Below are 22,576 nucleotides of genomic sequence, written 5' to 3'. Positions count from 1 at the left end.
CTTCTGGAACGAGTACGAAGCTCGCGCCGCCCTGATGCCGCGCTACCCGCCGCCCCCACGAGCGCCCTACCACGCGCCGACGCCCGCCCAACAACGCGTATATCACCAACCCCAGGTAATCCGGTACATAAACTCACGCCTATTTCCCACCGGGGTCAGCAGAAACTATGCTAACTATAATATATAAACTAATTTGCTACGACGATGACACACTTTTCCTGCTTCCTCCACATTCATAAATCGTTTCATACACGCACGCCCGTTCATACTAAATCGTACTAAACTTTTTCTAAGGACATCTCCAATAAATCCATTTAGCTAGCATATTATTAGGCATGTCTAGAGCCGTGGTAGCCCAGTTAGAAGAACGCTTGACTCTCACTTATGAGGTCGCAGGTCAAATCCCAACACGGGACCAAACTAATTTTCGAATTTGTTTTCGAAATCATGTTTGGTCTTAAATGTTTATCACGTGCTCAGCAGTGAAGGAAAACATCTCGAGGAAACTCACATTCCCGAAAATGCGTTTCGGAGGTACGTGACCCAACCTGTATTGGGCTGGTTTTCCCTTCGCGGGTTGGAAGGTCAGACAGGCAGTCGCTTAGGTTAGGTTAGGTACCACACCACACCACACCCCATGAACACGGGTTAACGCTAGGGAGATAATGAAGTATTTATAAGCATGTCTGGAAGGAAAATAGAACAAAGAAAAAAATGTGCGCTGTTTATAATATGAAATCGGTATATGTCTATAAATGTCTATTTATTATTAATAATTCATTACCCATGTGTTGTACATCTACATTGACAGTCGAATACATTAATAATGTTATAAAAAAGGTAAAATTCTAGTGATACACCTCCTTTAGGAGTGCCCTACATCTAGAGTAAATATTTATTGACTTATGGATTACTTATGCTGCATTGTGGCGCCGATTACGCACCGACTTAAAACTTAATTTGACAGGACTAAAACTAGCTCTATCCCTTTCTCGCAGTTATTGTAAATGAAGGACGCATTAGTTGAAGAGCTGTCAAACTAAAATTAGATTAAGTTTGTGTCCGCTAGGATAGGCATCTGACTCATGAAATATATCTTATTGTTAGTAAAGAATGACACCACCCTGACACCAGGGTTGCTGAGCTTGATACTCCACCTCACAACCCACACGATAGAAGAGTAGATAATAAAATCCCGACACATCCGGACACTATACAAAAATGTCACCCTTATCGTGTCCCGCCTTACCGCGTAAGTGCGAGCGAGAGACACAAGCCGCAAGCTTCCGCGCAAGCTTCCCCCATTTAAAGCTAATGTAAAACCCAGAGGGGGTGATGTAGGCGTCCAATACGATATGGTGCGGGGCGGAGGATTACCGTTCTGGGGTCATGTTCATCATCATCAATTTAAGAGCCACGCTCTTGTCGGTGTAGCATTTTCCATTCCAGTCTATCAAAGGCCAATTCCTTGACTTCCCTATAAGACACGACGTTAACCTTTTCTTTAATCTGTTCCATGTAAGCTCTTCTTGGTCTTCCCCTTCCTCTCTTTCCTTCTAGCTTTCCTTCTATGATGTTTTTAATGAATTCGTCGTGTCTTATTATGTGTCCAATCATCTTGCCTCTTCTGTCCTCAATAATTCTCAGTATTTGTCTCTTTTCCCTTACTCTTACTAGCACTTCCTCATTTGTAACCCTTTCTGTCCAACTTATTCTTTCCATCCTCCTCCAACACCACATTTCAAAGGCCTCGAGTCTCTCTCTGTCCTTCTGTGTCAGTGTCCAAGTTTCACATCCATAGAGGGCTATACTCCATACGAAGGTTTTGACACATCATCATCATCAGGGGTCATGTTACAAATGAATTTTATAATAAATAGCGGTAGCGTACTTGCACCAATGAGTTGTTAATTTAAGTGCAGTTTACACTTACACAGTTATCTCGAGCATTATAGACGGCGATACCGTTCACCACGTTGGTCTAACAGAAAGCTCAGTGTGGTATGGGTACCTTAGTTCATCTTGCGATGGATGTATCTCTGACTATCCCAATTGGGATATAATCGTAAAATTTGTTTTTAATCAGGTGAAACAAGAGCCGATGCCAGTGGAGAAGAAGCCGTTCCTCCCTCGCTCCACCAAGTCGGCCACCAAGGGCCTGGCGTGGCTGAAGAAACACAAACTTGGCATACACTGCGGCGAGCAGTGGAAACGACTGATACTCGATGGATGACCACCCTAACACCCCATAATGAAAGCGCGGGCGCGGTATTTTACAGTTTATTTATAAAAGATATTAATTTCAAATAGGTACGACAACAGTAGTCACTGTTTGTAGTCGAATTTTCTATGGCTTAAAGTTATATGAATCCGGGCCAAAAACATCGAAAAAAAAATTGTGCCCGCGCGTCTTTATGTGGGTTACCACGTTTGTAACGTATTGTCCTCGTCCGTTCCAAATTCAAAGTGTCCGTTAAAAATTGTGAATAAAAATTGTCCGTCTTGATAACAATGCGTCTTACTTGTAATCTTAGAGATAGTGACTAGAAAACGTGGGAATGTTGCCAGTTTATGCGATCTTGTAGTCAGTCTTGGTACTCTTGGAGCGCTCGCACTTCTTGGACGCCGCCGCCATGTAGTCCAGGTCGTCCATGACGAATCTGGAACAATTATACCACCGTTGTAACATTCACATATAAATGCTCATGTATAAATTTATTGACGATTCAAAGTTTATAGTCATAGTCATAGTCATAGTCATAGTCATTTATTGATAATAATAATTACACGTCACAGATATTACAAAATTCAATTAAATTAAATATTACTTCGGAATTCAATTACATTAAAATATATTCAATTACAGGTCGTCAAAACTATAGAATGCCTGCTCAATAAGCCATTTTTTAAGTTTAAATTTAAATATAGTACAATTCTTTGCTTGTTTGATATGGTCAGGCAGTTTGTTGTACACTCCCGGGGCCATGACATGCACAGTTTTCGCGCTCCTCCGGAGCCTATGAGGCACCCTGTCGAGTATATGCGCGTGCCGAGCATCGTGTCCTCGTCTGTCACCTCTGCAACTGTACAACTCTCTATTGTTGTACGCATAAAGAGCAGTCTGGTATATTAACTGAATGTCTAGGAGAGAATTATGTACTTTAGATATTTTTCTGCAGGAATTAGATTCAAATGTCGTTATTCCCTTTGGCACTACTAAAGGAACGCGATGTATCCTTGGAAATATCAGACACCGTTGAAATACCAGACCTTGTTGGCGCTACGGCTCACCACGTTGGTCTAAGAGAAAGCTCAGGTGAGAAGCATGGGCAGTCAGTTCATCCTGCGATGCTGTACCTCTGATTAGCCCAATTGGGAATACAGGTGAGAGTTTATATTATATGCTGCGTTCTGGTAATCCAAGAGCTTCGGTATTCCAAAACAGTTCCGATATTCAAAGGGTTCAAATATTCTGAGGTACTAACTTGTAGAAGAGAAGCGGCAGCGGCGCAGTGCTGAGATGCCAGAGCGCATGCGCGTCCCAGTAGTCGAGGTAGGGGGGGAAGTCGAACAGCTCGAGCAGCACGGCGGCGCCCGACAGCTTGCAGAACACCACCAGCCGCCACACGTAGCGCCGCGCTGCGTGCTGCCCGCCGCACAGCGCGCCCAGCGAGAACACCATCCACAGCGCTGTCGCCAGCATGCCTGGGGACACATTCACTTGTTAAACAACTTAAAACCAGCCCGAATACAGGCAGTAATAACACATTTCCAATTCAATTGAATACGATAGTTTCCAACTAGTCAAATCAGTTACTTTTTACTAAACGTCAAAACACGAAATTACTATGGATTTTGTATAAAAAAGCAACCAGTCATAGAAAAACGTAATCATAATGTCGCACTTATGTTTTTTGTCACCTTTAGATCTGTCTTTATTTAGTTATGGGCTTTTTATAATTTATCTATGGCTTAGGAAACTACCCAATTCTTAATTGGGATAATATACTTAAGGTATATGGGAATCAGAAATTAGAAGACCGCGTGTCTATGTGTGTAATCGTAGAATACGGAGCATACGGAACACTAATTACTAGATTGGCCTGAATCTACGTCATTTCGTAAGGTGTTATTTCTGAGGAGAAGAAATGACAAGAAACAGCAACAGCAGCTTTTAAATCAGTGTTTATGACAATCCGCGCCAAACGTTGTCTGTGTGGCAGTTATTCGGAGACGACGTCGCGACGCCGCTCGCCTATCCAGTGGACGCGCTTCCTAGATCTGATGGCCGTGTGACTCACCAATGACGATGTTAACGGTCATGTTGTACTCGTAGTCGACCTTGCCGGAGTAGAGGTACCGCACGTGGTGTATGAAGAACATTATCGACATCAGAACAATTACTAGCGCCACCTTCTTCTTGCGGAACAGCAACCTGGAATAACGATTGATTATATTGAAGAAGAGTTGTTGTAGAATACAGACACGGGCAAAAAGTACGTCTTTCCCTCAGCGTTACAGATTCCGATGTGGTAGTAGTTTTACAGCTAGTTACATAATAATTATGTAATTTTGTTTGACGTTCAAAAAGCGCTAACTTTGTAAGCCAATTTTGAAAAATAAATATTTTTTTTTTGTACTGTTTCCTTGAGTTTAAGGCTCAGGTAGCCAACTCAGCTCCAAAGCCTTGCAAGATGTTTCCATACACAACAACAACAACAACCACATAGACTTCGATTTTTTTTTCGCGCTTATTTGAGGAGGAGAAATCCAATAATTATTGTGATCACTAGTTTGGTTAGGACATTACAGGCTGATCATCTGATTGTCCGAAAGTAAGATGATCCATGCTTCGGAAGGCACGTTAAGCGGTTGATCCCAGTTACTACTTATTAATGTAAATATGTTGTCGTAATAAGTCGTAAGTCGGTAACCCTGTCACCAGGGTTGATGAGGTGGGTAATCCACCACACAACCCACACAATAGAAGAAGATTGAGTTGTCACTTTAGGCTAAATGGATAATGGGAAGCATAGTGATAGATTTGTCGACAACACTGGTATCTACACTCTACGATCTACATATGTTATCTAGATGTTAGATACCTGATAACAGCCGCGATGAATAGAATCATGACCATAGACAGGGCGCACGCGTAGTCCATGAACTCGGTGAAGGGCGTGTCTCGCGCGTGGAACACCGTCGACCACGCCCACGCGTGCGTGCAGATCTGGGGTACCAACCGTTACATTTAAAACCAAGATACAGTACACTTTAGATTTAGTATAAATTGTCGCCACCAGTGTTCTACTCCTCTGTTTTATGTAGCTTATTAGTTACTTTATGGTAAAACTACACAATTCTTTTACAAAAAAAGACCGCAACTAAATCAGACCATCTTTTGTGGAGGTACTATGGCGTGGACGGACAGTCTCACAGAAAAAGGTTTAGGGTTATGCTGGTATTCGGTAATATAGTGCGACGTTGACGGTGGGTGGAAATAAAACTCCGTTATAACGATCACCAATCCCACATGATTGCCAAATCGCCACAAAGGGATGAAACTTCCTCCTCTCCGCGTAGCGTCGGGGGTTACAAGAGACACATAGAGTAAGTAGGTTTTCCACAGTTACTCTTCTGATTTTGACCTGATTGTGCATCTCCTCCATGTTAAAGGCAGGTCAATTACTTGAGATTAGAGGAGAATTTTTGAATGAATTCCAAACATTTTTTTTTTAAGTATTTTATCTATCTATCTATCATTTTATTTAGAAAAATACCTGCACAAACTTAAAGTTAATAACAAGTATACAGATCTGCCTCCTAAGAGACAGGTTCCTCTAGAAGGGTTTATGTTTGATAATGTATAACTTCAACTTATATTATTTTATGTAACTTGTTGAGTATGTTTAGTAAATAATATTTAATTACCAAGAAACCATTTTCTTTCCCTTTCTAAACTGTACCTATTTTGCGTGTATACTATATGTTATAATTCTAAGTTTCCAAGAAGCAGTTGTCCCAGCTTACACAGAAGAAGAAGTGCCAGAAGACAATCATGGGGCTGTGCTTGTAGCAGAAGCGGTAGTCCTCGATGAGCTGGTGGTACATGTAGACATGGGCCGCGAGGTTCAGCCCCGATGCCAGCGCGGAGCCCGGCTCCTGTACGCCGTACACGCGCCGGAACGGCCACTGGGGAACAAAGTGAGTTGGTGTTGCTGGAGTCTATGCCAATGTTATTTCTCGGGTTCTCATACCATACTCTTAGCAACAATATGCTGAGTAAGTTCCATTTCCTTGGGCAGTGGTAGCTACTAGTCATAAATTGTTAATCTTAATGTAAGTAATTTTGTATCCTTCACTGTTTTGGAAATGAAGTTTATTCTATTCTATTTCATGCACTGTACCAATGTGACTCTCTATTGGGGTCACCACATTATGCTAAAGATAACCTTGTGTTACCATTCACTGTTAGTTAACTTTGTTAGGACTTCTTTAATCTATTTTGTATTGACATAAAAGTAGCATGAACAACTACTATAATGGAGATAAATTATCAAGCACGGAAATTATACTGTTCTACATCTCCATGATAGAAATAGAACACAAAAGATGTTGAGTAACTTAGCAACTTTTAATGTTAACAATATTTAATCTTCCTCCACTGGGTTTGGTCTTGTGCCATATGCACAGTTCTTTGTATAGGGCCCCCTGCCACCAACTTGACCTGGTCCACCCACCTAACCGGCGCTCTTCCTCTAACACTCCCTACCCTCAATCTGGCCCAGAATAATGTGTCTCTAGACAGTGCTATGGGCAGTGAATATTATCAGTTTAATTAAACCTTAACACGTGTTGTATTTTTATAAAGATTACTCTGATATTTTTATAGTTAAATTAAGTAGGTATGTAAATAATTCATTATTTACTTTTCCATGAAACTTGGGTATGGGATAACCACGTTCCTGGTAAGCGTCTACAGTGCGCCACATGCAGTGATACCGGCATTCATCCCGGCACTGCCAACCCACCAGCCAGGCCCAGAAGTCCTGCTTGTGTGCTGTCTCTGGTGTGAAATTTGCACCATCTGCATTCAATAAACAATCAACAATAATAATCTGCATTTAATAATAATTTATTTAAACTAAATATAAAAGCAATCAAATGTTCTTATTCTTCGTCGTTTCATCACAGCTGAGGATCGCAACCACATATTGTGATTGAAAACATACCGATTAAACAACAGAACATCATAACAATACCAAATATTTAATAGCTGGTTCCTACCTGTTGCCGCCGCCGGCATCACAATGCCGACCATATTTGTTGAAAAGCAGTTTTTCTATTATTCAAGTTGTGGCACTGTTACACATTCTAAACTCACCTTCCGTGCAGTTTTTGATTCTACAATTTTTCACACAGTTTTCATAGAACGGTGACCGGTCGCCTTCGCTTGCTAAGGATGGCGAGAAATTATAAATGAAAACAATAAGAACTGCAAATAATACGCTTTGTTTCATGGTTCCGGATGTATTCACATAAGAAAAAACATTGAAAACAATTTGAATTATGGTAATTATCGCCGCAAATGATAACAAATGTTAATTTATAAACAATCAGCTGATTACAGTATCGATTTTTGACTAATTTCCATTTTTGACAGGTAAAATTATACTCGGATACACGTAAAACTGTTTTATTTTCAAGTGACTACTTAGCACCGGTGGTGATATGCTTATTTATCAATCAGATTGATAAATATAAAAAAAAACAAAGTCAAGTAGCAAAACATTCCAAATCCAAATAACCTCGGGCTTTTCGGCGGGAAACGGGAACGGGACAGTTGCTTTCTTCATTGAGTAATCTAAATAATTAATACGAAGTGGTGTTTTGTGGTTAATGATCGCATTAAGTTAGTCGGAAGACATTCGCGAGTGTTATTATATTGGAGTATTCAATAAACAAAGTGTATCTGCCTATTTTCGCTTCGTGCTGGGAAGCCGCTTCATAACTCAAAAGTTTATGCGGACTTTTGAGTTAATTCGTTTGGGGTTCGGAGTAGGAGTCTACTCCGAGGGTGGGGGCTTAGGTTTCATCATCATCACCTTTCATCATTTCATTAATCATCAAGAAAAAAAATACGTCAGACATGGCTGTATGGGCATAGTTCCCTTTGCCTTACCCTTCGGGGAAAACCAAAACAAAAAAAAAAAAAAAAAAATCCAAATAACCTCAAAAGTGGAAAGTGGCTCGTAAGTTTTTTTGATGTAACAATGGTTCTCTTAACGAGAACTTTATTTGCTATTAAAGAAATTAAACGCCCACGAAAGTACCTCCGTAGTAAGTTTCTTGATTCCATTAGGCTACACGTAAAAGGTGGCACAGGAGGCACTGGTCTTCCTAAGTACGGAGGTCTCGGAGGACAAGGTGGATGTGTGTACTGTATCGGCAAGGAAAATGCAAACCTCAAGACGATACAAAGTAAGTTCCGCGCCAAAACTATCACTGCGGGCCATGGGGAAGATAGCCGAAAGACCAAGATTTTAGGTAATCCTGGTGCAGATGTTAAATTAGAGGTTCCTCTTGGAGTCACCGTGTATAGAGAGGATGGTAAAGTATTGGGATCAATAGATAAGGAAGATGAAACCATCATTATAGCTAGGGGTGGCCCAGGAGGCAATCAGGAAAATAGCTTTCTTGGACACTTTGGTCAGACACATCATGTTCGGTTGGATTTAAAACTGATTGCTGATATCGGGCTCGTCGGGTTCCCTAATGCTGGCAAGAGTTCTCTTTTGAAAGCCATTTCAAGAGCCAAACCTAGAATAGCAAATTATCCTTTTACTACAATAAAGCCCAATAAAGGGATTATACAATTTGAAGATCTTCGGCAGATATCCCTAGCAGACTTGCCTGGTCTGATAGAAGGAGCTCATATAAATGTAGGGCTTGGTCACAAGTTTTTAAAGCATGTAGAGAGGACAAAATTATTGCTTTTTATAGCTGATGTGCAGGGATTCCAACTAAGTCCTAAGTATCCTAAAAGATCATGCTTGGAAACTGTCCTTCTCCTAAACAAAGAACTGGAGTTGTATGATCCTGAGTTGTTAGAGAAGCCAGCAATATTGGCTGTAAACAAGATGGACTTGGAAGGAGCAGATGAGATTTTTAAAAGAGTCAAAGAAGCATTGATGGATATTAAGAAAGTTATCCATACAGTACCTGCTGAAATCAGACCAGAAAATGTGATAACTTTTGAGGATGTTGTAAGTATTTCTGCTCTTAAGGACAGTGAAAGCATAAAAAACTTGAAATATTTATTGAGGAAGAGATTAGACGAATATGGAGAAGAGAACAACCCTGACATTGTTGATGCCAGTAGACTCTTGCGTAGAAACAGAGCTACAATCAAAGAAAGAGGGCCTCAAGTTACATAGTATAAAGATTTATAGATAGTAACTTTATTAGTAGATTAATATAAGAAAATAAAATACCAAATCAGAAGTTTATAGTTTTATTAAAACATATTGAAAGCTCCATAGTGCCTCTGTCTTAAAGATACAGACATACCCTCGCCCTGCGCGCGCAGGGCGCCATATCACAGTGGTTTAGTGTCCCTCCGCCTACCTTCAATCTCGCCCTTCAAGATTACTAACAAATATTTACATACAAAAATAAAACTACCGCCCCGCATAAGTCTCTATATCTACATACATGTGACAAATATTGTGGGTGTCCACCAATAGATGCAAGACTGCCTTCTACAAAGATAAATGTCATACCTCTATTGGTCGAAGCCTGCGATATATGTCGCGATGCGTAACCTACGCCACAGGGGCAGATTAACACAGACCTACCAGTGACGTACAATAGCATATTAATATTTGTAGTGCAAGCAATAACTTGAATAGGTATGTCTAATGTGCAATAATTAATTCATAACATGAGATCTGTGTTAACTTTTCTCCTTCGCTTATGATAAAATTAATTTGTTTCGTCACTTGTTTTACGTAAATAATGGCAATAATTTCACCATTTACCTTAACATACCAATTATTATTATTCATTTATATTTACGATATTTAAAAAAAATAACTTACATAGTGAAAAGAAATGAAAACTTCCTTTAATCACAACCTATTTATAAATAAACAGTTGACAAGTTACCAGAGATACTATCAAAATTTTAAAATCATTGAGACTATGTTCACATGGCGACTATTCGATTCGATTTTTGATGTATTCTGGACGGGCGCGGTGCAATATCCCTAACCCGGGATTTTCCCGCATAAACATTAATGTAAACAATAATAAGTTTATATTTACTGCTAAATTCAATAAAACCTCGTATACTTTATACGGGAAATAGAATGCCGTGTGAATATAGCCTTAGATCCCGTAGATACTTAATTATTACAACAAACAGGTCAATAAAAGAGTCGTCAATATAAAATTTAAACATGAAAATAATTAAGGATCATAATATTTAAATAACCGACAGAACAGACTAGAAACATCAGCTTACTCACTAAATAACTAAAACAGGAGCTTCTTAATATTTTTAGAAACTTAACATTACTGGAACAGTTTGCTTAGGTGCAGCACAGGTAGAAACTTGAAACACATTCTTAGACTACGAAAAACCCAAATACAGAACTAGTGGAACAACCGTAAATTCTACACTATCATTATATCCATAATAATGTGAGTAATATATATGCGATACATTGTGAAGTCATTTGTGGACCATACTTTAAACTTTGATACGTATTATGATTAGAAGATATTCATTTTAAAGAAATATTTAGGAAGACGCCATGACCATTGGGTCAATTACTACCATGCCACATATACTTTACTCTTGATAATCGATTCATGAATTACTAGACAACTAACTTTTTTGCTTAATTATCTTAGTACGGTCACGAGCATTAATATGTATACATTTTTGTACCATGTCACTTTAACTTTTTTGACAAATTGAACTGTAAGTCTCACTAAATGTCAAATATGTTAGTGCGACAGAGTCGTAAAGTGAGTACATTATATTGCTCATTACTGTACATATCGTATTTACGTGTCGTATTTCTCGTTGTTTATCTAGTACGTGATATAAGATGCAAGCAGCGAATCAACTATACATCACTACTACGTTCTTTTCAATGGTTAGTCTGATAACACTGCTCATAATCACTTTTCTTTAACCTAAGCCACATTCGCACATAGCATGAATCAGTTCCAAATTTACATTTGATAAATTATCACTGTCCGATACAATTTTCGTCATTAGGAAACTGATGAAGTTTTCATTTGATTGGAATTTGGCTAAGACCCTTTTTACATAGACAGCGCGAACGCAATGCTGCATTTGTCAGTGCGCACTACATGTGAACGTGTTGAACATGTACTGAACGACCGAAATTCAAACAAAGAGTTCGACGTTTGAACAATGAGACAAAAAGTTCGATGTCAATTTTTCGATGACGTCACAATTGATTGTTCCTAATAAATTGCATTCACATTTTAACGTTTCGTATTCGTATATCTAGGTCCGCGCCACGACAGAAGTCCCGCGACTGTGGCGCTGGCGTCGCAGTATCTGCATGGAATTATTATGACTTATCATTCAGTTACGCCATTGGTCCCGGGCTACTAGCCCAAATACCTTCACCAACCCGCAGTGGAGCAGAGTGGATTATGATCCATACCCCTCCGGTTATGTTATCATTTAGTTCCAGTGAAATCCGCGGGACGTCTCTAGTGTCGCGGCTGTAATCCGCCCTATATTCCAACCGTCATTTGTTTCGTTGTCGCAAGATTCACGTCGCGCTGCTAGGAAAGTCACTAACTAGAAGAGTATGTTACCACTGCGGCGTGTAGAGACCGCGGTGTCCCCGAGGCGGGCGGCGCCTCAGTCGTCGTACCGCTCGGCGGCCTCGGTGGCGGTCTCGGCGGGCGGCACGACCCGCGCCGGGCTGCCCGCACTGCCCGCGTCCGACGGCGGCGACGACGCCGGCGCCGGCTCCGGCTCCCGGCCTGCAAATTGACCACATAACATCACGCCTGCATCTCCGAAGAGGTAGGTAGAGGTGTATAGTATACACACCCACTCCTCGTCAGCAATGGTACATTACTAAAATAATAGCATATGAGTGCAAGCCATCATGGTAATAGTCAAAAAGTCGCATTTCATTCCGAAGGTTGCGGTGTCGAATTCTAGGCAAAGTAATTCTAGGATCAGTGAATTTGTTTTCCAAGACAAGTATGGATCAATTTATATCACATGCTTACCAGTGAAGGAGAACTTTGTGAGACAACGCACGCCCGAGAGATGGTAGTCACTTTTGTAAAAATTTGGAATTGTCATTATCATCAAACGCTACGGTCTTAAGGCCCAGTCTTTTTACAATCCAAAACTGTTTAACCGGAAATCTAAGCCGCATGAGGATATACAGTGTTATTATTTATGTACATACCCGGGGGCGAAGGATTCAGCCGTGTGTCGGGAGAAGGCCGCTGCTTCTTGGCGGCGGGGTCGTCGCGCGCCTCCTCCACCTGCGCCGGGCACTCCAGGTGCACCAGGTGGAACACCTACAATCATTTATAACAACCCTTATAGTGAAAACCACACAAGCACTTTTTTAAAAAGCACATTGATATTTGGGCTGATCCTTTTAAATACTTTCTTCAACTTGCCAAAATCATAAATACTCAATCTTAAGATGGTGAAAGCTGATCGAATAGAGTAGTTTCCAACTAGTCAAATCAGTTACTTTTTACTAAACGTCAAAACACGAAATGACTGTGGAATTTGTATGAAACAGCAACCTGTGACGTCATAGAAAAACGTGACAAAATTATTACATTTTTCTTTATTCAAATTCATGAATAAGTTCAATAGAAAAAAGAAGACGTTTTTTGACATCTTTAGACTTGTATTTATTTAGTAATCAGAATTTCATAATTTATCTTTGACCTAGGAAACTACCCAATTCCATAACCTCTACTTGTCGAGGCGGGTTAAAACGGTCACATAGAAGCAAGTCATCTAAAAAAGCCATATTGCAATTTGACATTTGCGCAGATAAAAGTAAGTGCGCAATGCAAACAAATGTCAAATAGCAATATTGCTTTTTGACATTCATTTTAACCCCCCAGATGTCCAGGTAGGAAAAAGACGTGAGTTTATGTAGATACGTTTAAAAATGATAGACTGACCTCATTGACAGAATTATTGGTGCCGACGATCCTAATGATGGAGACGGGTCGCTGTGAGAAGTAGATCACTTGCCATGACCTACGACAACATCGCATATATTTATTTATCTACACACAAGGAACATACAGCATTACAGGTGGGAATTATTGTTACATCAATAATCTCTCTTTATTTAAGAGCTGCGCTCTCGGCGGTGGAGTTATCGCCATTCCTCTCTTCTTCCCGCCAAATCCTTCACCTCCTGATACGATACGACCTGCACATTCTTGTTTTGTAAACAGTAAGCCTGTTCAGCTCACGTTACGACTTTACTTACTTGTCCTATGAGAATGCAGGTGAAGTTCACAAAATGTCAGAAAATTTGTACTAAGAACCACGGAACGGCAACGTCGCATTTGCCAAACCAATTTGGCAATGCGTTCCGTCTTGCGACGTTGCCGTTCCGTGGAGACAGTTTTGTTTCTTTCAAGCTATCGACAAGGGACGATAGCGTGTGCGGGCCTTTATCTTTACCTGCAAGCGTCTCTCGTCCGGTCGCAGACCATCTCCCAGTCCCAATAGTTCAGGCTGGTCTCCACGTAGTAGGAGTAGTGGCGGTAGTCGCAGTCCCACAGCAGCATGCGTATGGAGGACAGCAGGTAGGGCTGCGCCAGCTGCACCACGATGGCGCCCGATCCCAGCTGGTGGCACGTGTAGCCCTGGTCCCAGTCGTAGTGCTCCGTGTCGCCGTTCAGGAGCGCGTTGCGGGAACGACTGTTGAGCATTGGATTGATGCCAATTAATAATGTATGATTCGAATGGGTGAAAGATAAAAAAAATATTAAATGATTGATTGAAAATACTAATCTAGAAATAGAAGTCGGTCTAAGATGATCTAATATCAATATTGTTTTTTCTTTCCAATATTAAAACGGACTAGGACCTAGCGGCTAGGGAGATGATGATCAGGAAGACAGTGTTTGGGACTTTAACATCAGGACTGGCGAAGAGTGGGAACTCCTCGGTGATTCTATGCATACCAGGAAGGTGACAGTAATCTGTCAAGGAGACTAGGAGTTGTCGAATTACACACCTGATCCCCTCGATGACGACGGCGGAGAGATCGACGGTGGCCACGTTGTGCACGGGCCGCACCAGCCCGTTGCACAGCGGCGGCACCTTCGTCGTGTGCATCGCCTCCAGCGCCACCGCGTGGAACACCTAACGACAGGATGTTCTTCAGAAATACAGATCAAATATATAACTTCAAGTAATACTAACTCCGTGGTCCAGTGATTAAGCGTTAGGCTCACGATCCTGATCCGTTTTCGGATCCCGGTGAAAAGCACTTTGTTAACCCTACTTTGGTTAAGACATTACAGGCTGATCACCCGATTGTCCGAAAGTAAGATGAGGTACTATTTCCTAAGTAAGAATGTAGTCGTTACAAGAGACTTTCCCACTGTTTCTAGCCGCGGCTCAATAACAACCCCCCTCACCAAGGTCGGTAAGGTTGGTATTCCACCTCACAACCCACACGACAGAAGTAGAAGCATGCCACCAACCTTATTGACAGTATTGCTGGTGCCAACAAGCTTGATATACTGCACGACGCGTGGCTCGAAGTAGAGGTTCTGCCACGAGCGGCAGAAGTAGTTGCTGTGGTCGATAACGCGCACCCAGTCCTTCTGGTCTACCGACACCTCGATAAAGTACGCGTACGATCTGTTGGTTGGAAGTGGGGAAATTGTAACCAGTTTGTTGACTTGGGTCATCATCATTATCAATCAACCCGTATAAACGCACTACTGGGAACATAGGCAGGCCTCCTCAACTTTCCACCATCCTTTCCAGTCCTGCGCTTACCGCATTGACAACGTTTTTAATTCAAAAAAGCCTAACCTAACCTAAATACGGTGAACACGGTCTGATATCCAAGTTTGTCGCGTTTATCCAAATTTGTCGCGTTTATCCAAGTTTGTCGCGTTTATCCAATTTTGTCGCGTTTATCCAAATTTGTCGCGTTTATCCAAGTTTGACGCGTTTATCAAAATTTATCGCATTGAATAAACGTGTGTATACCCAGATCATATAGCGTGAGTGTTACCTGTTGTCCCTGTCCCACAGCAGCAGCCGCACGTGGTTGATGATGGTGTGAGCGGCGAGGCGGACCACGATGCCGGGGTTGTCGGGCGCGTCGCTGATGGTGTGTCGCGTGTAGCCGCGCTCCATGTCGTATGTCTCCGTGTCGCCGTCCAGCAGCGCCGAGCGCATGTCGCCTGAGATCACGCGCGCGCCGCGCTTCGGTGTCGCTACATTCTCTTCTGGCACTGTAACGGGAAAGCTTATTGAACATAACATAACAAGTATCAGGCTTATATCCTCAGCGATACAGAGGTGTAGTATACATATACACCCATGTAATAGAGAGCGAGCCTATTGCCATTAACCTGGCACAAACGTGATATCAATTCAAAAAGTCTAATGCGGTGCTTTAGTGCCCTAGCCGGGTTCCTGACCCGTGACCCTAAGTCACGCGTTCTCCGAACAGGGCTATCACGGATTTTATTTAGCTCATTAAGAACAATACAACATTAGATCGGAAAGTAATCATGTATGTATTTGTAGCGCCCTTTGGTCCATTAAGTCCATTTTGCCCACTATACCGGTCTCTTGCTGGTTTATTTACACATCCCTTTGCCATTCTTGGTCACGGTCATCTCCATCCACCATATTTTGATATTCAACTCTAATACTCACATAGCAGTCCTCGATGCCTCAAGTCAGTGCTCTTTGTCTGCGTCTTCTCCTGTATGGCGTCAAGCAGCATGTCGGGAGTCACCAGCGCGAAGGGACGCACCACCGTCAGCAGTTCCTCCAGGCTCATTAGCGTCAGCCGCACGCACTTCAATATCTTCTCCTGGTCAAGCAACACATTCGGTTCAGTTTCAGTCTTGAGTTTGTAAGGTTCGGAGTATATGAAAGAAAGAAATAAATCATGTGTTAGTGTGTGAACCTGCAACTATTTTCTGCCGAGCGTGCGATAGACCCTGCCGCTCCCGTATCGGACTATACAGTCAAGACGAATCTTAATTCGTCTTCAGTAGACGGACGAGGCATATGATGATGAGTGCGTGAACGTCGAACGGTGTCCAATGACGCTTTTTAAAGAGGCTATTCTGGAGTATTTGCTTCCAGCATTTTCTGTTACTTTTACGGACTCCATAACTCCACTGGGACATTACTTACATTGTCACCAGTGCAATAAAGTCCAGAATACGAAAGAGATCAGGTTTCCATTTCTTCTTGGTCCCATGAGCAGTGTATTTAACTACATTATGATGTGATAATCTCAGATGGTGTTTCAATGACCTATCCGTTTCACAAGTGCGAGATTTTATTCTTGCAGCTACTATTCTTCAGCTACACAGGTTGTGAGAAGCTGCAGTAGTTTTAGGCGGATGAGACATTGGACAAAAAATATTTATGTAAAAATTGATTGAATTGAAATTAACTATATTACTTAATGAATAAAGATGTTTCTGAATTTGAGACCCATGTCTCTGTTTCTGCTATGAATTATCAAATGCGTTGTCAAGCGATCTTACCACCTGCGCCTGCCCAGCGTCAGACTTGACCCACTGCTGGTTGGCGGTGAACCAGTTGCACACCGCCTTGAAGATGTCCACCTCCGGCGCGAAAAACGAGTCGCGCTCCAGTAGACCCTGCAGCGCTTCCTGGGAACAATCGCAACAACCTTGAAGCTTCGGCTTCTAATACTGCAAACACAAAAGTTACCCGTCCACTTCAGCGAAACTGGAGCCGATAGAGCGTCGGTATTTGAGTTTTTATATCCCCTATAGCGGGATCAACCAGCGCGTCAATCAAGAAAAAGCCTGACACTCCGTCCAGTGAACGCGCCGCTTAAGTATCAACTTAACTCATTTCAATCCATATCACCAAGAGACATGATTTATGTACTGGAAATGTCCGGGCAGAGCATTCTGGCGGACCAGTGGTAGAACTCATCTATTTATAGTCAGCTACCATCGTATTATTGTGGTCAGATAGACCATCAAATCGCTAAATGCATTTAAACTAGCTCAAATTTAATTAAGTATCCGAAAAGTGCATCTGTCAGTATCGTCGAAAATAACCTTTCATCGTGAAATACATAAATGTATACAAACAGAACTCACGACTGAAAGCTGCAGGAAGGAGTCGTGCTGCAGGACCTCGGCGGCGTTTCTGTCGAGGAAGTTGAAGCAGTAGTCCATCAGCGCCTCCAGCCCGTACAATCTGCCACACACAATTTTATACACATAATTCTATTCACACATAATTTTATATAATTGGAGCCCTGAGAACTTATAAAGACAGTGTGCATTACGTAAATAGGTTGCTAACCTGCATCTATATCGTAAATGTTATGTTTTCTGAAATCTATAAAACATTATGATAGTGATCGATATCGAGGTATCACGTCCAGTAGCGGTATGCGGGGCTGCGGGGGCTATATCGCGGCAGATTCTGCAGGCCATTAAGTCCATGATATCTGTGTACAAGCGTAGCATAGGTAGGCCCCCACAAAGTCGATCGATGACCTGAACGTCACAGGAAACCTTTGGATGCAGGCAAGAGAAGAGTTTAGGGAGAGGGAGGTCCATGTTCAGAGGGGTTAAAAGGCCACATTGAGTCAATTCATCTAAAAAAACCAAAATTCTTTTGACATTTGTTGGCATTGCGCGCTAACTTTTACCTGCGCAAATGTCAAATTGCAATATTGCTCCTTAGATGAAATGCTCTAATGTGGTCATTTTAGCCCCATAGCTGTGGAGGATTTCCGACTAATGACGATGGTATCCGTATTTACCTGGCGGCGTCGAGGACGGCGCACACGTTGCGAAGCGCCAGCACCTGCCGCAGGTAGTCTGAGATGGCCGCCTCCAGCTCCTGGAAGTTGAACTGGTGCGCCAGGCCCAGCATGTCCAGTACTGTGTCCTCGCGGAGGAGCGACAGCCCCATGTGCCCTGAATGCGTGCTCGTATTATTCGTAACTCAAAACAATAAATGGTGTAGTAAGATTTATTGTGAATTAACCACAAACTTTGGATGAAAATTTATGCAACACCACAAAGTTTAAAAAATGTGTGTTATTACCTGAGTACACATAGCGCAACAGAGCTTTGAAAGCTTGCAATGGCGCCTGTAGCTCAACTTCGGCCTGAAACAATTTGGTTAAGTTAGGTACTAAATTATTGGGAACTAGTGACGAGAGCTACCAAAAAGTAATGCTGATAAGTCTCATAATTTATAAATCTTCAGAAACAGATGTAAAAGCCAATGAGTGATAGGTGATCATCCCTTTATATTGGTCCATTACGTTAGAGAAGAACGTGTCCGGCGTTACGAACGAGTATATTTGTAGCTAGATTGACAGGAAGCCCAAGGGCTTGTGACCTCACAGTTAGAGTCTTGACTCTAACACACACACACACACGTTTCACAGGGTCACAGGTTTGAATTCCAACACGGGCCTAAACCAGATTTTCGAATTTGTTTTCCAATTCTTGGTTGAGACCATAAATTATTATCATGTGCTCAGCGGTGAAGAAAAACATCGTAAGGAAACTCACTATCCCGAGAAATGCGTTTCGGAGATAACTTACCCCGTATTGGGCTTTCGCTTCGCTGGATCAAAAGTCAGACAAGCAGTCGCTTCTATAAAAAAACCGGACCTGTCAAATGTTCAGGTTAGGTAAGCGGACCCTGTGAAAAACGGGATAACGCTAGGGAGATGACATGATGATGATTTAAGAGCTAGGTACCTGGTTGTAACAGCCTCCGTGGTCTAGTGGTTAGAGCGTTAGGCTCACGATCTGGAGGTCCGGGTTCGATTCCCGATGGGGACATTGTCGAAATCACTTTGTGAGATTGTCCTTTGTTTGGTAAGGACTTTTCAAGCTTGAATCACCTGATTGTCCGAAAAAAAGTAAGATGATTCCGTGCTTCGGAGGGTGTTAAGCCGTTGGTCCCGGCTATTAGCCGTAAAAACACCTCCACGAACCCGCAGTGGAGCAGCGTGGTGGAGTATTCCCCATACCCCCTCCGGTGGATTGAGGGGAGGCCTGTGCCCAGCAGTGGGACGTATATAGGCAGTTTATGTACCTGGTTGGCTTCCCTCATGCCGCCGTACAGGAGCGCGCGGAAGTAGTCGCTGCTCGCGGCGAGGATCACCTTGTGGGCGGGGATGCGCTGCCCCTCCACCACCAGCGTCACGTCCGAGTACTCCGACGACAGGCACAGCGACCCGATGTGCTCCGACAAGTGGCCTGAGAGGAAAAAAACAGCCAGTTATAAGGTATGCATCCATTGCATCCACCACAACAAAGCCGCTGTGAAGGTTGCTATAACAACTCATACAAATTCGAAAATGCAAACGCTCCGTACGCTGCGTACGCTCCGATCCCGACGCAGTGGATACGTATCTTTAACCTTATGTCTACATTCAGCTAACGGGAGTGTGAGCATATCGTAGAGAGAGAAAGGAATAGATATGATTCTCTCTCTTTCACTCAAAATGCAAAAGCATTATGACACCAAGAAAGGTAAAACAGAAATCCGACATATTTCATGTCTCTTACGCTGTTGCCTGTCACGTCACCACACGAATATGACTTCTTGGTGTGAAACAATGTTATGCCTTTCCATATTATTATTTGTGAAAATTGAGTTATATAAAGTGACATGGAAGTACAATATTTTTCTTCAAGCTCAGCCGCATTAAGGGCCATTTGTTAGATATTTATCGAACTACATAGCTAATCTAAGATATTATCAATAAGACTGGCAAACAATACAATATTATAAGTCTTTATTCAGATGTTTCATTTAATAGTCACATATTTGCATTTTCTATTGTTCTTTTATCTACTGTCATCTGTTTCCCAGTCGGCAAAGGCCTCCAACTTTCTCCGCTCTTCTCTGTAAACAATACAAATACCGCAGACTTACTGATATGTTCAATGTCTCCCACACGCGAGCCCGTAGATGTGTTGTTCACTGACATATACTGGTGCTGGCTGCTCATCTTGCTGGCACACCTGATGATATTTTTATTTTTTAATTCAAATAAAATATTGAAAACTGATAGTCTGAAAATTTTCAATATTGAAAATTGATAGTCTGAAAATTTTCAATATTGAAAATTGATAGTCTGAGAATTTTCAATATTGAAAATTGATAGTCTGAAAATTTTCAATACTGAAAATTGTTGGTCTGAAAATTTACATCAACAACTTGTTTTTGGCCCTGGCAATTTATATTTTAACTTTCATCAAACACCATTTCAGATTAGTCAATACCTTTATTTTACTAATTAACCTGCACAAGATTGTAATTAGAGTGTGATGCCCTAAATCCCAGTACAGGATAAGAGGTTTAAAAGAAGAAGAGGAGTTGAATTTACTTAGGTAAGGAGAATGTCCTTCATTGGCCAAAAATATATAAATGGTGCTGTCGAGACTTAACATGCTAATTACCTATTTTCCCATTACTCAGGTACATAAATTATTCAAAAATACAATGTAATGGCAGAAGCTTATATAAAAATAATTGTTGCTTGACATTTGGATCACATGTATTGAATTATACTACCCTTATTGCTTCTCTTTATTTTGATCAGAATAATAATGGCTGGAAAATATTTTTACAAAATGTCACAACGAAATTTATCTTATCATTTGTATTGAAATAATGTCTTGTGAAGTCATCAATAAAAGCGGTCGAACACTGTACTCATTGTTACTTAATTCATAAATAAAATTCGAAAATAAGTCGGAAAGTAAAAAAAAAAGATTTTTGATGATCTTAGATTGGCTTCTATTTCTAGATTAGTATTTTATAATTTATCTTTGACCCAGACAAATACCCAATTGTAAAAGGGCCATCATTTATACCCAAAAACAAAGATAAAAGATACATATACCTCTTATCCATAAAATTAGAAGGTTAAATGAAGGAAGGAAATCTTTACAGTGCCATCTATATTATTTTTGAGGAACATAGCCTGGAAAGTCCCTCAGTGTGAAACTGGCAAGATGTAGAAAACTTGGTGAAGTAGATCCTTGTACTAACAGTTGTCTATGATTGTGATAAAGGAGTTTTCAACAGCATCCTATATTGTCAATTACAAGGTATTTATAACTTTATATATCCCTGCTTAAAGTAATTGAACCATTTACCATCAAGTGAGATTTTAATGCAAATCCAATAAATAGTACATAATGCAAATCCAATATTACATCATTATACCTAGTTGCATCTTATTTCTTATTTACTTTAATTTTTTCAAGTAACCAAGACTGATAAAAATATTTTAGATTCATAAAACAAAGTTACAAAGAATCATAAAGGTAAAAACTAACCACATTAGGTACTAATAAAAAATAAACAAATGGTGAATATGTTTATAAGTATTTGACAGCCAAGCAAAGTTCAATCCAATTATTTGAAAATTGGATTCAATTTCTTTATTTTTTATTGGTAATGTGGTCTTTCTTTTTCACTAACATTTAATAATAAATTTGGTCAACCTTTCCTTTTCGCTTGTGAAGCCAAAGTCGATATAATATTTCCTTTTGGCTTGAAATGCTTACTTAACTCTATCTCATTCAAAACTAGCTTACATTAGACTTGTTTACATTGGACATAGCTGTAACTAAACATAGGTACTTTTGTTGAAATTTTATTTTGTTAAGGCAATACCAATGCAAGTTAGTAATTTAAAACAATATTCAACATAAACTGTAGATTTATAAGACTAGATCTTTTGCGCGACATATTAGTACTCACTGATGAGAGGTGCACGCGACCTTTGGATGCACTTTAGGTATTTTATTCTGTGTCAATAAAACAACATAAACAACGAGCGAATGTTCCAGATCGTATACTTGCACAAGTTGCACACACGCTTAATGTAGTTTTACACAGCAAGTCTTTACAGAATTATTACTTCTGCAGCTCAAAACAGGAAACAAATAAATGAACAATTCAAAAGTGTTTAGGGTTTTTATTTACTAAAGTCGTCAGATGTATAAGGGAAGATTAAACTTACTATATATCCAAACGTCGACTTGAGACGCTGGCGCCTTTAAATTACAATCATTCATATGAAACTCTTTTCACGGAGGTAGCGCACAACTTATTGTTTAAATTACGAAAATATTACACATAAATAATGAAAAAAGATACAATTGCGACAACTCATTCGCGTTCAATTATACAATTGACAATTTAGGTACCTAGTTGTTTTGTTTGACAGCACAGGGCACAGAGTAGGTACTTTGTGGTGTCGTCACGTCGATTGCGATTGACAAA

The 22,576-nt window shown here is 40.9% G+C and overlaps 3 protein-coding genes across 4 annotated transcripts; 1 reads left to right on the top strand and 2 right to left on the bottom strand.

The window, feature by feature from the left end:
- Positions 1-725: 725 nt before the first annotated feature.
- LOC126367933 (post-GPI attachment to proteins factor 3) lies at positions 726-7,646 on the bottom strand. Its single transcript, XM_050011738.1, has 7 exons — positions 7,385-7,646; positions 6,930-7,087; positions 6,031-6,192; positions 5,106-5,230; positions 4,302-4,435; positions 3,486-3,705; positions 726-2,660 (listed from the first exon to the last, which is right to left on the bottom strand). Exons 1-7 carry the CDS (start codon positions 7,518-7,520, stop codon positions 2,570-2,572), a joined length of 1,026 nt encoding a protein of 341 aa, XP_049867695.1. The 5' UTR covers positions 7,521-7,646; the 3' UTR covers positions 726-2,569.
- Positions 7,647-8,229: 583 nt separating this feature from the next.
- Positions 8,230-9,504, top strand: LOC126367713 (GTP-binding protein 10 homolog). Its single transcript, XM_050011382.1, has one exon. It carries the CDS (start codon positions 8,274-8,276, stop codon positions 9,435-9,437), a length of 1,164 nt encoding a protein of 387 aa, XP_049867339.1. The 5' UTR covers positions 8,230-8,273; the 3' UTR covers positions 9,438-9,504.
- Positions 9,499-22,526, bottom strand: LOC126367711 (BTB/POZ domain-containing protein 9). 2 transcript variants are annotated; one of them, XM_050011381.1, is made up of 15 exons: positions 22,314-22,526; positions 20,213-20,301; positions 19,367-19,530; positions 18,359-18,422; positions 18,072-18,228; positions 17,398-17,497; positions 16,807-16,935; positions 15,959-16,118; positions 15,306-15,528; positions 14,764-14,923; positions 14,292-14,419; positions 13,733-13,972; positions 13,219-13,297; positions 12,477-12,591; positions 9,499-12,036 (listed from the first exon to the last, which is right to left on the bottom strand). In XM_050011381.1, the coding sequence occupies exons 2-15, from the start codon at positions 20,286-20,288 to the stop codon at positions 11,912-11,914; spliced, it is 1,920 nt and encodes a 639-aa protein (XP_049867338.1). In that variant the 5' UTR covers positions 20,289-20,301; positions 22,314-22,526; the 3' UTR covers positions 9,499-11,911. The 2 variants fall into 2 exon arrangements, with proteins under 2 accessions (XP_049867338.1, XP_049867337.1); XM_050011380.1 differs by having other exon boundaries at positions 15,959-16,151; positions 22,314-22,525.
- Between the last annotated feature and the right edge of the window lie 50 nt (positions 22,527-22,576).

Source organism: Pectinophora gossypiella, chromosome 6 (genome assembly GCF_024362695.1).
Source record: "Pectinophora gossypiella chromosome 6, ilPecGoss1.1, whole genome shotgun sequence".
NCBI classification, from domain to species: domain Eukaryota; kingdom Metazoa; phylum Arthropoda; class Insecta; order Lepidoptera; family Gelechiidae; genus Pectinophora; species Pectinophora gossypiella.
The sequence above is the reverse complement of the archived record's forward strand: the minus strand, read 5'-3'. Positions and strand labels throughout refer to the sequence as shown.